The sequence below is a fragment of the Ceratocystis lukuohia genome (genome assembly GCF_044167205.1).
Source record: "Ceratocystis lukuohia strain C4212 chromosome Unknown Supercontig2_pilon, whole genome shotgun sequence".
Lineage (NCBI taxonomy): Eukaryota > Fungi > Ascomycota > Sordariomycetes > Microascales > Ceratocystidaceae > Ceratocystis > Ceratocystis lukuohia.
The window spans coordinates 1470301-1484776 of NW_027263521.1; the positions used below are offsets into that span (position 1 = coordinate 1470301).

Consider the following 14476-nt stretch of genomic DNA (forward strand, 5'->3'; position numbering starts at 1 on the left):
TATTAGTTATCCTCCTCCTTCTCCCTCCTCCAGCGCTGAATCAAGAACAATGAACGAAACAAAAAGCCGAAAATTAACGTGAAACAATGAAACGTGCCTTTAGAGACTAGGGATCTTGGGCGGCGGAACGGGTGTCATGGCCTTTGCACCAGCAGCAGGGGCCTTGCTGGCGGCAGGAGTAGTGACAGTGCCCTTGGCAGTTTTCTTTTTCCTGCTTGTTTTCTCTTTTGGTGTAGGTGTAGCAGCAGCAGAAGCAGCAGCAGGAGCAGAAGCCTCTATAGTAGCGGGAACAACAAGACCAGGAATCTTCGGGAGCGGAATAGGAGTTTCCCTCACGCCCCTGCCAAATACAGGCACAGGCACAGGCGACTCAGATATAAGGCGGGCCAGGGCGGCGCTACTAGTGGCAGTAGTTGGAGCGGTGGAGGTGGCGGTGGCAGTCTTGGCTTGCACTTTCGGCGCTGGAACGGGGGTCTGCAAGGAGGGGCGGGTGTTTAGTGTTGCTGTCGAAGTTGGCTGATTAGAGTTGTTGTTGTTGGACCAAGGTGGAGTAGAGGGACCAATTGTTTTTGTGGCAGCCGTAGTGGTAGCAGTGGCATGTCTCGACAATGGTGGTGGAGACGGAGAAAACGAGGGGGTAGATGGGGCATCCCCTGCCTTCTTTTTGTATATGTCGAGTTTCTTCTGGAGATTGAAGAGCGCTCTTTCCAATGACAGTTGCTTGGAATTCATCTCCTCAGCAGACTTCTGTTCTTGAGATTTCCAATGGCCGGGGGCTTTGAGCTCTTCCTTGAGAGGGCATTGCGCCTTTTCAGCCTCGTAGGCAGCTTTGCTTTCGGCAAGTATCTGGGACGAGGGCGTGCGATCACTTGACGCACACTCCTCAGCCTCGTGAGCTTTCACAGAGCTTTCTTCTCGTGCTCGGGGCGTTAAGCGGCTGGCCGCATGAGGGGGCAGGGCGACGGTGGGGTTGGTGCTACTGGTAAGTTTTCGAGGGGTCAACAATACGTCTCTAGGGGGCGGTAATACCTGGTCTTTGGATTTCTTTTCCTTCTTTTCCTTTCTCTCCTTTTTAGAGTCCGAGGAACTCTTATCTTTGCGTTTCTTCTTGGACTGGTCATCGGCCATGGTCTCCTTGTGTTTGCGTTTCTTGGGAGATGGCGCTGCAACTGATTCGTCGTCAGAATCATCATATGTCATGCGGCCCATGTCAGCATCGGCGGGCACGCCGATAGGACGAAAGCGCATCTTCATGCCGCGTGGCTGTGGGCGGTAGGTCTTTTTAGTGGCCGTAATGGTGATGTTAGAGATGGCGGAGGTAGGCGCGACGCGGCGCAGGCTGAAGACGGCATTGGCGCGACGGACATCTACAGTCAATTAGTATTTGCTTGCCTTATGGATAGACGGGTGTCTGCTTACCGCAGTTGTACTTGTCATCACTAGGGCCGCTAGGGATCATAAGGGCCATGTTGCGGTTAGAAGCGACCTGGTCAACCTCAACAGCAAAATCTTCACCCTGATGCTTAAAGGAGGCTTCGCCACCAGCCATAGCCTGATCAAGGGGAATCTCCATACTCTCAACTAGAGTAATGGGCACATCGGCGGGCGCAGTGAAGTACCACAACTGCTTGCCACTCGAAGTAGCCTCACTGAATAAACGAGCCAGCTTCTCACCGTCCGCATTTCCAACAGCCTTGCGCAGCATAAAATCGGAGTTCAGTGTATCGGGGGGCGCACTAGCTGCTTTGAGATCCTTCTCGCTGAGTTCGTTAGACGAGGTGGGCTGTTGATCGACATCGTCCATCTCAACGTCCTCATCCCCATCTTCGCTCTCGCTCTCGCTCTCACTCTCGCTACTGCTGGTTTCTACTGTAGCAGCTGACTTGGGAGCCACCGCAGATTTAGATGGGGGAGCGACCTTCTTGGTCTCGGCCTTTTGCTTGATAGGTGCAGGCGTGGGCTTTGCAACAGGCTTTTTGGTTTCGACTTCGCTCTCGCTAGATGAATCGCTGTCAGATTCGCTAGAGGAATCCTCAGAAGAGTCCACTGTATCACTGCTCTTGAAATGTGCGGGCTCAGATTTGAGGTTAGATTTCGTGGGCTTGGTAACAGAGCCGGGCTTGGACTTGGAGCCACCTAGTAGGGTGTCGTTGATGCTCACGCGCTTTTTGGCGCTCTCAGTAATGTCCTCCTTTTTCAAGCGTGAGGGCAGTTCAGTTTTGGTCGTCTTTTTAGGCGTAGAGATCTGCTTCATCAGCGTGCTTTCGCCATCCGACTCAGACTCCGACTCGCTAGAGCTGCTAGAGGAATCCGAGTCGCTGTTCTTAGCATGGCGAGATCCAAGAATACTCTTAACCTGATCTTTGGCGGCCTTTTTGGAGCTGCCGCTCTTAACTGCCGTCGACCCACCCATTGAAGCTGAAAATATATGCGCTTGGGGGGGGGGGGGGGAGGAGCTTAGGGAGATGTGTAGAAAATGAGGGCGAAAAGGCCAAGGCCGGCGGTTGTTCGCTGTTCTGTTCTGCCCGTGTTTGCCGTCGGGAGGACGATGTTGTTTAGGTCGTGACGATGTCAGAGTGTGTGGTGTTTTGTCGCGTTCGAGGCTTTTATCCAAGACTGAAGACACGCTTGGCGTGGTGGCGAATTTGGATGTATACTGGCCCTTAAAAGGTTGAACTCCCTTTTGGCTGGTTGCTGTGAGGCTGGACAGTGGTTGCGATAAGGTATAGGAAAGCCGGCCCTTGCTGGTCTGGATTAGATTTTTTTTTTCTAGGCGGTGAGTGTCTGTGGGGTGGGTCTGACGCTGTTGGGAGTGCACCTAGAATAAAGGATAGGAGTTTGGCGATAGTCTACCAATTAACAATCATAAATAAATGGAGTCCCGCCTTTTTCCCATGCTGCTCTGCCTAGCAAAGGTTGAGCTGTGTCTTGGTGGAAAATGACAGCCGTGATTCTATAAGAGTGAGGGCTACGCTTTAGTAGAAAAAGGATAGGGAAAATAATTTTGCCGTATTTATATCTACACCGCCTTTAAATGATAATTCTATGTTTGCTACTAGAAGGCAGCTTCGATAAGTACTATTTATTGGCTTTATCTTCATTACTTTTGTGCTGCTAAAAAAGGGCAGCCAAGCCGTTGCTTGCCCCAACCAAAGATGCGCCACTGAAGCCGCTGTTGAATATAGTTGTTATATACATTTATTTCGACAGAAAATACACACCATCATGTCCACCCCCAGCAAGAAACGCAAAGTTGCTGCCAGCGGCCAGCAAGCTACTACGTCAGCTTGTATGTCGACCTCCTTCTTTCATGAGCCGACTTCTTGGTATAATTGCTGACCGTTGGCTCTGAAACAGTTAGTGCTCTTGCTGCTAGACGCCAGCAATCAACCGCTTCTCCAGCAATCTCAGCTGCTGCAATGCTGAGAAGCCGCCGGGAGCAGCAAAGCCAGGCACAAGCTGAAGTTAATGACCTACCGAGGAGCCCAGAAAAGAAGACTGGTCGGATAGCGGCTCAGCCTGGTGACGGGCCTGACGTAGCCACTAACATCAAAGAGAAGAAGCCAGCAAGGCGAGGGCGCTGCAGTGACGGCACTACAGATGATATGTCTGTTTCAAAGTCACTCAAGGCTACCAACGATAAGGAAGACATAAGTGCAAATGTGTAGGCAGCGACCGACAACATGAACCAGGCTCATGTAGTTGTACTGACAGGCATTTAGGCATGAACCCATCTCAGTTTTAGGGCTTTCCCCGGCAAGGCAATCTGGACCGATATTACAAATGAGCAGCTTGGTTCAGACTCCCAAGAACTGGTCTATAAAATCAGGCGTCATATCGCTAAACCTTGAGAATGATGAGGTATGGGTGGTTAAGCAAGACAGCATGGCGGCAGGGATTGCCAGAACGCTAACATTGTAACAGAGGCTTGTCATCGTCGGCAGCTACGGCATTAAGATTCATCGTGGTGAAGTCACTATTGCCGGGGCTACCCTTCAGCCTAGTGATATGACGTACTGGATATGTGCTCCGCTGTCCCATGCAGTGCCAGTTTTGCGCTGTTATAAGGGCGTTAGAATTGACCTATACCCGGATCCAGTCTTTCGGAATATGAGACAGCTGGAAAGCTTGTCTCATTTGTTTAAAGAAATATGGCCCAGTAACATGAGTCAATCGTTTAGAGTTGTGAGTCCTCCCTTACCAGTGTTCTTGGCTCAGGGCTCAACCGTCCATAGACTAACACATTTCAGCTCTTTACATCTGAGGATGTCCCAAAACGAACCACCGTGCAGCTCCTGACTTCTCCCCCCGAATGGAATAAGAAGTTGGCTGAGATCGCGAGCTCTGACATCGCCAAGAATCCCATTTATTTCATCTGCGGGCCGAAGGGAGCCGGCAAGTCAACCTTTACCCGGCTTCTTGGCAATAAGTTGATATCAACACAACTGCACGGGTTCTATAACTCGCGTCGCAAGACAACAATCCGTGGAGTCAACATCGTGGACATTGATCCTGGCCAGGCTGAATACACACCTCCGGGGCTGCTTTCGTTGATACACACTAAGAACCTTAATACAGCGCCTCCCTTTGGCCACCCGTGGACAGATGCTGCCATGGCCACTGAACTAGTCCACAGCCATGCCTTTGGGGCCCTGACCCCTGGAGCAGACCCGGACCTGTACCTTAGCCTGGCGATTGACTTGTGCAGCAGGGCCAAGGGCGCACCAACATTGATCAATACGCCTGGATGGACGCTTGGCACTGGTCTTGATCTTTTGATGAGTCTCATCTCTAGAGTCCACCCAACAGAGATTATCTATATGTCCGAAGGCGGCCCGGCGGAAACAGTTGAAGGTCTCAGGTCTGTAAGTAGGAAGAACTTTTACACACTGCCATCTCAGTCATCAGATCCCGCCCCCCGCACCTCGGCTCAGCTACGAGCGATGCAGACAATGTCGTACTTTCACTGGCGACCCAGCTCAACAGACAACATGCGCCCTATCTGGGTTCCAGAGCCGCTATCGGAAGTGACGCCTTTGGTCGCCAAGTACAAGGGCCAGAAACGTGGTATAATGGGAATTCTTTCATATGGCGCACAAACGCCGCCGTTTCTCTTAGCCGAGTCATTGAACGGCATGATGGTAGCAGTCGTTCGAATCCAGGATCCCAAGGCCTTTGCAGCGTTTCAGACAGCTAGAACACCAGTTGATGTGGGAGAAATGGAGGTAGACGAGCCTGGGCCAGCACCAACGGACGCAAAGTATGATGAGGTCGTTATTTCCTCTTCGCCCGAAGGCCTGCCCATTATCGCAAACCCGGACAACGTTTCGCTCGACTCGCAGTACTCTTGCACCATTGGCTTAGCACTGGTTAGGGGCATAGATACTACTTCAGCGACACTTCAACTATTAACGCCCATTCCTCTGGATACTATTCGTAGTCTACGGGAAAACGGCCAGAGACTGGTTCTTCTCCATGGCCAATTTGATGCACCCACTTGGGCATATACAGAGGACGTATATCGTAGATCCCTTGCCTTCAACGGGCTGTCAGTCGATGGAGAGAAGATGCAAGACTCTGTTAATGTGGAGTATGGCTCAGATAATGAGTCGGAAGCTAGTGCCATTACTGTAACTAGCGACGATGAAAAGGGACGAGCCGCGGATAGTGCTGCAGGAGAGGCTATTCCCTGGGTGCAGGTTATACATGGCGATCAACGGCGGCCAAAAGGGTCACGGGCGTGGAGAGTGCGGCGAGACCTTGGCCGTGGAAATGGGGGCGACTGATGCTAGAATAGGGGCACGCAAGGAGCAGGTGTCTGCTGAGCTTCGATATGATCTAGATGGACAATTTGGAGCCAGAGCCATTCGTTACTCCACAGGACAGCTAGTGGGAAACTTCAAGTTCTAGCTCCCTGTCAAACAGACACCCACGCGTACGTCCCCTGCTGTATCAGTCACATCCATCCTCCAAACATCTGTAGTTGCATGCATTGGGTACAAATCTTGCATGCGCAGCAAATCATTGTTCGCCTTGAGAATGCAGCTTTGCAGCCTAAAGTGGGGGCACTGTTGAGTGTATGGACAAAATGAAAGCGAGGGATGCGTGAAGTGTCCGGCCTACGTTGGCACTGTGACGTCACTGTGGTGATAATTCTGAGCTGCAAGTGCGAAGATGCCAGAAGGTTTCAGAGAGATTGGCAATGCTTTGAAAGACGATGACCGGGTATCAATGAGGGCAGAGGCTAAAGACAAGATCGCTTTGCGAGAATAACCATAGACCTGTAAATAACCTACCACTACAAGTATACAACCCAGTTGCCCCGCAGCCCCACAGCCCCCCAAGGCCCCTGTCATTAGTCGTAATTGGCCTCTACAATGCGCTCTAATTGAGGCTTCTGGCGCTGAAACATCATACAGCCCAAGGTGGTTCACCGTTGACCAGCAACCTGCCAATAAGGAGCCCGGTAATGGATAGAAGGAAATCTCTGAGAATTTGCCGCTGACTTATGGGCCTTGGCTGCAGGCAAAAATAAAAGGATGTGAAAAGTAAATAGAGGGGTGGTGTAATGCAGGACAGAGTGGAGCAAGATGAGGCGAGGCAGAGAGCTGAGCGAAAGTCGGCAGAACTTCGGTAGAATATTTAAGGTGTGAGCCAAAAGGCGGTGATGGAGTCTAGCCTCGATAGCACTAACTTTTAGCGTCCAGTATTATGTATGCAGAATAACATGCTAGTATGCATTACTTTAACTTCCAGCTACATGGCCTACAGCAACAACCGCCCATAGCCCAGGAAAGACATGCAGACATTCTCTAACCTGCTCAACCCAGCAGCCGCCGGCCAGGCCTAGAGCGCCCTTGTATCACTTGGTCGGGCCAAGAATAGCACTCTGTATGGCCGCGAGACGCCCAAAGGCAAAACAGCAGTAGCCCTGGCGATGCGCTCTGAATGCATGCATCCGTACAGGAGGACAGGATTTTGTGCTGGCTTGGAGCAGATGTACGTTCTGTCTGAGAAAGAAGCTAGCTGTAAGAAAAGTATCACCATGCTACCCGAAGCCCAATGGGCCGCCCGAGCCCAATGACCAGCCCTGGGCTCCTTTTTCTTTTTCCAGCATAGAAGCATTCCGTCTCAGGTTTATGCAGTGTAAGTTTTCTTCTCCTCTCCTTTCTAGCCGTCCAAGTGCTGGCAGTTAAAGTCTTTGCAGTGCGCTTGTTAGGCATACGACAGGGCTGCCTTGCCCGTTGCTAGGGACGACTTGAAGCTAGCAAATCCGGGGGCCTCTACATCGGAATACCTGTCGTTTAGAATTCTGTGCTGTCCCGTCGCTTCTGCAGCTGCCAGACGAATCTGTCGTATTTGGCATTGAGAACATTCGTACTGGCTGCAAGTCATTTGCTGAGAAGCCTGCTTGCTTTGATATCTGCCTCTACTCTCTCCCGTAAAGCCACATGTACTGTACATGTAGTCTGCAGCTCCTAAAATAAAAGGGCTCGCTATCCTTTGGCCGCATTTCCTTCTAGCCCATCATTTCACTGTCCAACTCCCTTCCTCGGGCTTGTCTCATTAGCTGCCGGAAGCCACATCGACAACACATCATTGTTACCCTGCAACTACAACACTTGCCCTAATCCTCGTTGCCCCATCCTATCCTACCCTACTGCAGCGTTCCCTGCTCCTTAGTTCCTTTGGTTCTGCATAAACAAACCTGCCCAAGCCGACCACCAGGCCGAGTCGTGCATCTTTTTTATAAAGCCCGAGCTTCGACCTGCATTGAATTGGCACAGCTCTTGTTCCTGCTTTTGTTCTATTCAGGCCTTGTCAGTCTTCTAGTTTTCTGCTTCCTTTTGGTCTTCTTTTTTTATCTTTTTCTCTTATTTTCTTTCACACCGCTTCTTCAGGACCCGGGGTACCAACATTTTCTTCCCGCTTAACGCCCCAGATCGACTCCTTTTTCTCTTTTCTATATCAGGCCTGACCAGCCTTTTAGCCCGAACGCATCACCTGCCTGCCGTTGATTAGACTTTGTTTACTTTTCTTTTCCATTACTCTTACCTAGCAGGCATATTGCATCGTTTCTGGCCTTTCGATTCTTTCCTCCTAACTTCTCTCCTCTTGGTCTACTTTATTTACTTACTGCTAGAGGGATACATAGTCCTCTCTGTGTTAGCACCTTACTTGTACTATAATCCTGTTTTTTTTTGTTTAGCTTCGTTGTCCTACAATGCCAGTCGACGATTTGCCAGTCGCTCTTAGACGACAACGTCGCAAGTCGACAAGAACCCCTCAGCCACAATCCGGAGATTCAGCGCCACAGTCACCGCGCCACAGCAACCGTATTAGACGCCTAACTAGCAAAGTTCAAGAAGCAACTGCTGCGGTAGACGCCGCAAACACCACAATCTCAACCTTCAAGCCACTGACTCCTGCAAAATCTAACACCAAGAAGAAATCCGCTGCCCGCCGGCGGCGCAGCGAGCCTATTCTATCCCGACCCCGAACTCACAACAATGCCAGCCGGACAGCGCCCACCTCTGGCTCCGGCCGGGCTTCGATTACGCCTGGTGCGAGTCAAAAGTCTCCAGAGCCCCCCAGTGGTACTATGACCTTCCAGCCGCTTCGAGCAGTCCTAGAAGGCCGTGTCCTACGGCGTATCAAGCGGTCTGGTCTCAGCGAAGAAATGAACACAATTGAGGCAGAGAACCGCCGACGTAAGCGTCTGCTGCGTGAACAGCTCAAGGATCTCAAGAACCAGCTGGAACTGCGTGATCGCGAGATTGACGAGCTGCGAAACTCAACACTCAACTCCACCATGGGATTTGAGCCTGACTCCCGTGTTCTAGATCTGGAGCGGCAGATTGAAGATCTCAAGAACGAGCTGAACCGCTCGGCCATGGCCACCCCCGTCGACCACAAGTTTGACGACTGGGATATGCGCGAAGCCAGCTACTCTGACGATGAGACAGAGCTGGCTACAGAACTCGCAAGCAACGATAATGAACATGACGATAACACTACACAGCACATCGTGCACCGCGAAGACCATGATGACCACAATGACATTAGTGATCATCTAATGGACGACCACGACGATGAATTTGGCAACGCCACTATCCAAAGCCTGGCCTGTGGTACACCGGCACGCGCTACCCAGAAACAAAAGGCGCCTAATTCTAACACATTCCTCACGCCTCCCATTACCAGCCCTGCCGCCGGTACCTTTGGCGGGCCTTCCAAGACCGTATCCCCTGAAACTGCCATGATTGATGGCGGCTGTCAAACTTCGGAGGACCTTCACAAGGCGAATGCTGCTATGCAGGCGGTGGTTAAACACAATGTTAGCATGGCTCAGGATTATTCACATGAGGCTAGAATGGAGCAACAACTGGCGGCCTTGAACCAGCAAATGGGCGAGATGCTTGAAACCATGGCCTCTTACAACCGCGTCCTGCGGGATTTCAAAACCCAGCTGCAGGATTATTCTATCCCTGTTCCTGCGGGCAGTGACCGGGAGATTATTCAAACCAAGATCTCAAGCCTCTTGAACGCTGTCAATGCCAAGACGGCAACCCTTGATAGCCTTAACCACTCTCTCCACCAACTCGGCTTCCCTGGAAGCGACTCCCACGAAATTGTTGACTCCATCAGAGACACCTTCCAAACTGCACGGTTGGAACTTGAGTATCTGATTGAAGGAGAGTACGAACTTCCGGATACTTCAAACAGCGCCGAGATCTTCGACATGGTGCTTGCTAGTCTCCGTGATCTTTCAAAGCGTAATAAGGAAGACGAAGAAGTCATTGAGCAATGTCACGAGACTGAAAATCAGCTTCGTCGCGAGCTTGCCGCTGCGTCTGTGTCAACTGCCGAGAGCCACCGTCAGCTCGCCGAGGCTCACAATCAGATCAACAGCAGAAACGCCAAAATTACTGACCTGGAAAATGACATTCAATGTCTACAGTCTGGTATCGCTGACCGTCAGCATCGACTTTCGGATGCCCATAAACAGCTTGCGAGCAGGGAAGATAAGATTACTTCCCTCGAAACTGATGTCCGGGATTTAAACAACAAAATAACTAGTCACCAGAGCAAGCTAGCTGAAGCTCAGGGCCAGATCTATGGCAAAGACACAACAATTGCCTATCTCGAAAGCAATGTCAAGAGCCTGCAGTCTGATGTTATCGACCACCAGAATGAGGTAGCTGCAGCCCAAGCTCAGATTTTACAGAAGGGCGCCAAGATCAGTGAACTCGAAGGCGACGTGCAACGCTTCCAGACTGATATTGCAGATCAAGCAGTCCAGTTCCGGCGCTTAGAGCAACGCATTGCCACTCTGCAACAAGAAAAGGCCGAGGCTGAGGCGACCATTGCCACCCAACGCGAGACTATCAGTCAACGCGACGAGGCAATCCAAGACCTCGAGCGACGTGTTGACGACCTTTTGGCCCAGACAGAAGCACTCCATCAAGAACTTCAAGAGGCCCACGAATCACACAGTGCCAGTCTTGCTGAGCTTATGGAGCAGCATGCCAGCGACACTGCAGCCCTCAATCAAACGCACACAGCCGCCGTTGTGCAGCGTGATGAGCAGATTGCTGCCCTAGGTGCCGACATTTCACGCCTAAACAATGAGCTAGCTGAGGCCCAGGCTACCATTGCTGGGCTACGACGGGAAAATAGCGACCTGCGTGATGAGAACGATGAGCTACTTGCCAACGTGGAGGATCAGCGCATGCAGGCTGCTACCATGATTGAAGCAGTGCGTGAAGACCTGCAGGTGGCGTTGCAACGCAGTGCCAAGTTCCTCATGGCACCACCACCGCCCTCGCCAGCAAGCGATAAGCGCAGAGCACAAATGGCACGTGCAAGTTTTCCATCAGCCCCGAAAATGCGGCCAACGCCCATGGTGCTGCCAAAAATTGCGAGTGCAGAAATGACGGTAGATATTGATATGGACGATGAGGCTACCATTGTGGCCTAGACGGGTATGACGAGAGGAAGAAATGAAGCTTTTTCGCATGTTGGGGATCAACGGAACGATTTCAATGTACAATGACGGCAGCACCACAGTGCATATATTACATGGTTTGTTTTTTGGTTGTTTTTTTTGTCATTCGCTTTTTCAAGGTTTTCACCTCGGATCTCTCTACAAGCTCATCCGGTTTGTCGAATGATACTTGGTCGTTGGCCGTTTCCTTCTTTGGCAGCAGGACACGTGAGTGACGTCTTTTCACGATGTCTGGATGCCGTTGTTGTTTCTTTTCGGTACTCGCTACCAATTGCCCAATCTTTTCCGCAATCTACTAGTTTATATTTCCTTTGTATAGAAAATTTGATACATTAATTCTATAGTTGAAACCGCCACATCACGTGTCGGTTCTTTGCAATACCATGCCATTTGTATTTTGTATTTTTTTGTGTTCATTAGGGCACAGGTGCTGCAAGTCTAAAGCAACTGCCCAAAATTCAAAATGCTTCATCCGCACTATCACGATAAAGTACAAACAACTCGTCGTAACTAACTGTGATGTGAACTTACAGCCCAGCCCTACTTCGGTTATTTCGGCCCATTTTTCTCTTTGAAACGGCAGTGGGGCAAGTAACCCTCGCATGACGCCTTCAACCCAGGGCCCCACCAAAGTCGCAAACCACAAGGGTTCTCAATTTCGCAACTTTTGACGTTAAGGTGTGCTAGCGCTCGTGCTTCGGCCTTGTCAGTGACTTTGAGATGCTTACCCAAGATCCCATATAATATCTCAGCCTCCCATTACTGATAGACACGTTTTCTTCTTGTGTGGTTCTTGCTAATAATTAAGCCCCTATTTCATCCAAGGTTTTTTTCCTCTCACCCCGATCGATCTAACTCGGACCTGGCTTTCTGTATAGCTTCTCTCATTTCTCCGAGCTTCTTCTCGAATCTACGCCAGCCCCTCACGTGCTGTCCCTCATATTGGATTTCTTCTAATATCGCTTTTGTCAGCTACGAAAGGCGATCATGACAAGAATGTCGTAATGCTCCGTCAAGTTCTTTTTCGACAGTCGCCGGTGCTTCTGTGCAAATCGGCTCTAACCCGCCGACAGCCGCAGCACCTCGGCTTACAGCGCCTATCACCTTTACGCTCCCCTTTACGGGTCCTCCGAGGCTCAATCTACATACATGACCAGCTGCATGCCCGGCTACTCTCCAGCTCTTCGCCATCTGGCACTCCTGATTCCACAAGCACGACGACAACACCGGCCAGAGATCCAGGTAGCCGTGATCAGGCCAAGGCTAACAATGGCAAAGACCCGCTTGCCTCCCTTGGCAACAATAAGTCCACCCAAGAACAACGAAAAGCCGACTGGGCTATCGTCAAGGAGATGGCCCATTATTTATGGCCCAAGGACAGCATGAGCACCAAGTTCCGTGTTGGACTTGCTGTGTCCTTGCTTGTTGGTGCCAAGATACTCAACGTGCAAGTGCCTTTTTACTTCAAGAGTATTGTCGATGGTATGAATTTGGACTTTGCAACTGTGGGTGGTACTGCCACAGCGGTTGCTGGCAGCATGATTCTTGCCTATGGTACGACAAGAGTTTGTGCCACTGTCTTTCAGGAACTGCGCAACGCTGTGTTTGCCAGCGTCGCTCAGAAGGCCATCCGCAAGGTCGCGGGCAACGTATTCAACCATTTACTTCATCTTGATCTCAACTTCCACCTATCCAAACAAACTGGGGGTCTAACACGGGCCATTGACCGTGGAACAAAGGGTATCAGCTTCCTTTTGACTAGCATGCTGTTTCATGTTTTCCCCACAGCCCTTGAGATTGGAATGGTGTGTACCATCTTGACATATAACTACGGCGGCAGCTTTGCAGCCATCACCGCTATTACTATGGCCGCCTACACGGGTTTTACTATCACTACAACCGCATGGCGCACAAAATTCCGTAAACAAGCAAATGCTGCAGATAACAGAGCATCTACCGTGGCTGTTGACTCACTCATAAACTATGAAGCTGTCAAATACTTTAACAACGAGTCCTACGAGGTTGCCCGCTATGATAAAGCCTTGAAGCAGTATGAAAATAGCTCTATTAAGGTTGCTACCTCTCTGGCGTTTCTCAATAGCGGTCAAAATATCATTTTCTCGTCGGCACTGACGGCCATGATGTATCTGGCTTGCAACGGCGTGGCGGGGGGGACAATGACTGTTGGTGACTTGGTCATGGTTAACCAGCTGGTCTTTCAGCTCAGTGTTCCCCTTAACTTTCTAGGATCAGTGTACCGCGAACTGCGCCAATCGCTTCTAGACATGGAAATGCTCTTTGGCTTGCAGAAAGTCAACGTGACAATCACCGACAAACCAGGTGCCCCCGATCTAGCACTCACGCGCAGTGGTGGCGGCGAAATCCGCTTCGAAAACGTCAATTTTAGCTACCATGCCGACCGCCCGATCCTTAATGATCTCAACCTCGTGATTCCCGCTGGCAAAAAGGTAGCCATCGTAGGGCCCAGTGGCTGCGGCAAATCGACGTTACTAAAGCTGCTCTTCCGCTTCTATGACGTAGATGCCGGTCGCATTACTATTGATGGTCAAGATGTGCGCGACCTGCGCCTTGAGTCGCTTCGCCGGTCTATTGGTGTCGTCCCGCAAGATACTCCGCTATTTAATGAGACGATTGAGACCAACATTCGCTACGGCAACATGGCCGCCACTCCCGATCAGGTGATAGCAGCCGCCAGGAGGGCACAGATTCATGACATCATCAACAGCTTTCCCGACGGTTACAACACCAAGGTCGGCGAGCGAGGCATGATGATTTCTGGTGGTGAAAAACAGCGACTGGCGCTGAGCCGTATTCTGTTAAAGGACCCGCCTCTGCTGTTTTTCGATGAGGCAACGAGTGCGCTAGACACACATACTGAGAAGGAGGTCATGGCCAATATCAACAACATCCTACGTGAAAAGGGTCGCACGAGCGTGTTTGTAGCACATCGCCTACGCACAATCTACGATTCAGATCTAATTATTGTGCTCAAGAACGGACATGTCGAAGAACAGGGCACCCATCTTGAGCTTTTGGAGCGTAATGGCGTCTATTCTGCATTGTGGACTGGTAAGTCTTTTCCGAACATTCTTTAAAGCGGTCCTCTCCGTCCTTCTTTTGTTATTTTTGCTGACGTTATGTTCTTCCCTTTTTGCTCTATTATCTAGCCCAGGAGTCTATGTTTGAACCCACAGGCGAAGCCAAGGTTGTCGAGGCCATGGAGGCCACTGAGACCGAGGAAGAGGCACCCAAGAACAATTAAAAGGGGCCTGCCTGCCTTAGTTACTGCGCCATCATCTTGTCGTATGCGTATATATCATTGCCATATTACTTTATCTCGGCCATTGCTACCCAATCTCATAGGCTGTGGTATATTTGAATATAACAAAAATATAAACATTGCTCTAACTTTTCTATCATAGCAAGATCTAAACTAACTGTGTCTAG

General features: G+C 50.5%; 4 protein-coding genes across 4 annotated transcripts; 3 read left to right on the plus strand and 1 right to left on the minus strand.

The window, feature by feature from the left end:
* Positions 1-99: 99 nt before the first annotated feature.
* Positions 100-2413, minus strand: HOO65_020369 (DNA-directed RNA polymerase I subunit RPA34.5; the record flags this gene model as incomplete). Its single annotated transcript, XM_071006510.1, has 2 exons — positions 100-1367; positions 1420-2413. The coding sequence occupies 2 exons, from the start codon at positions 2411-2413 to the stop codon at positions 100-102; spliced, it is 2262 nt and encodes a 753-aa protein (XP_070861007.1).
* Positions 2414-3225: 812 nt separating this feature from the next.
* HOO65_020370 (Polynucleotide 5'-hydroxyl-kinase GRC3) lies at positions 3226-5786 on the plus strand (the record flags this gene model as incomplete). Its single annotated transcript, XM_071006470.1, has 5 exons — positions 3226-3289; positions 3358-3664; positions 3723-3861; positions 3925-4185; positions 4251-5786. The coding sequence occupies 5 exons, from the start codon at positions 3226-3228 to the stop codon at positions 5784-5786; spliced, it is 2307 nt and encodes a 768-aa protein (XP_070861008.1).
* A 2438-nt stretch (positions 5787-8224) lies between these two features.
* Positions 8225-10981, plus strand: HOO65_020371 (chromosome segregation protein; the record flags this gene model as incomplete). Its single annotated transcript, XM_071000047.1, has 1 exon — positions 8225-10981. One exon carries the CDS (start codon positions 8225-8227, stop codon positions 10979-10981), a length of 2757 nt encoding a protein of 918 aa, XP_070861009.1.
* A 1031-nt stretch (positions 10982-12012) lies between these two features.
* On the plus strand, positions 12013-14291 carry HOO65_020372 (Iron-sulfur clusters transporter ATM1, mitochondrial; the record flags this gene model as incomplete). The annotated part of the gene is made up of 2 exons (XM_071006522.1): positions 12013-14098; positions 14197-14291. The coding sequence occupies 2 exons, from the start codon at positions 12013-12015 to the stop codon at positions 14289-14291; spliced, it is 2181 nt and encodes a 726-aa protein (XP_070861010.1).
* Between the last annotated feature and the right edge of the window lie 185 nt (positions 14292-14476).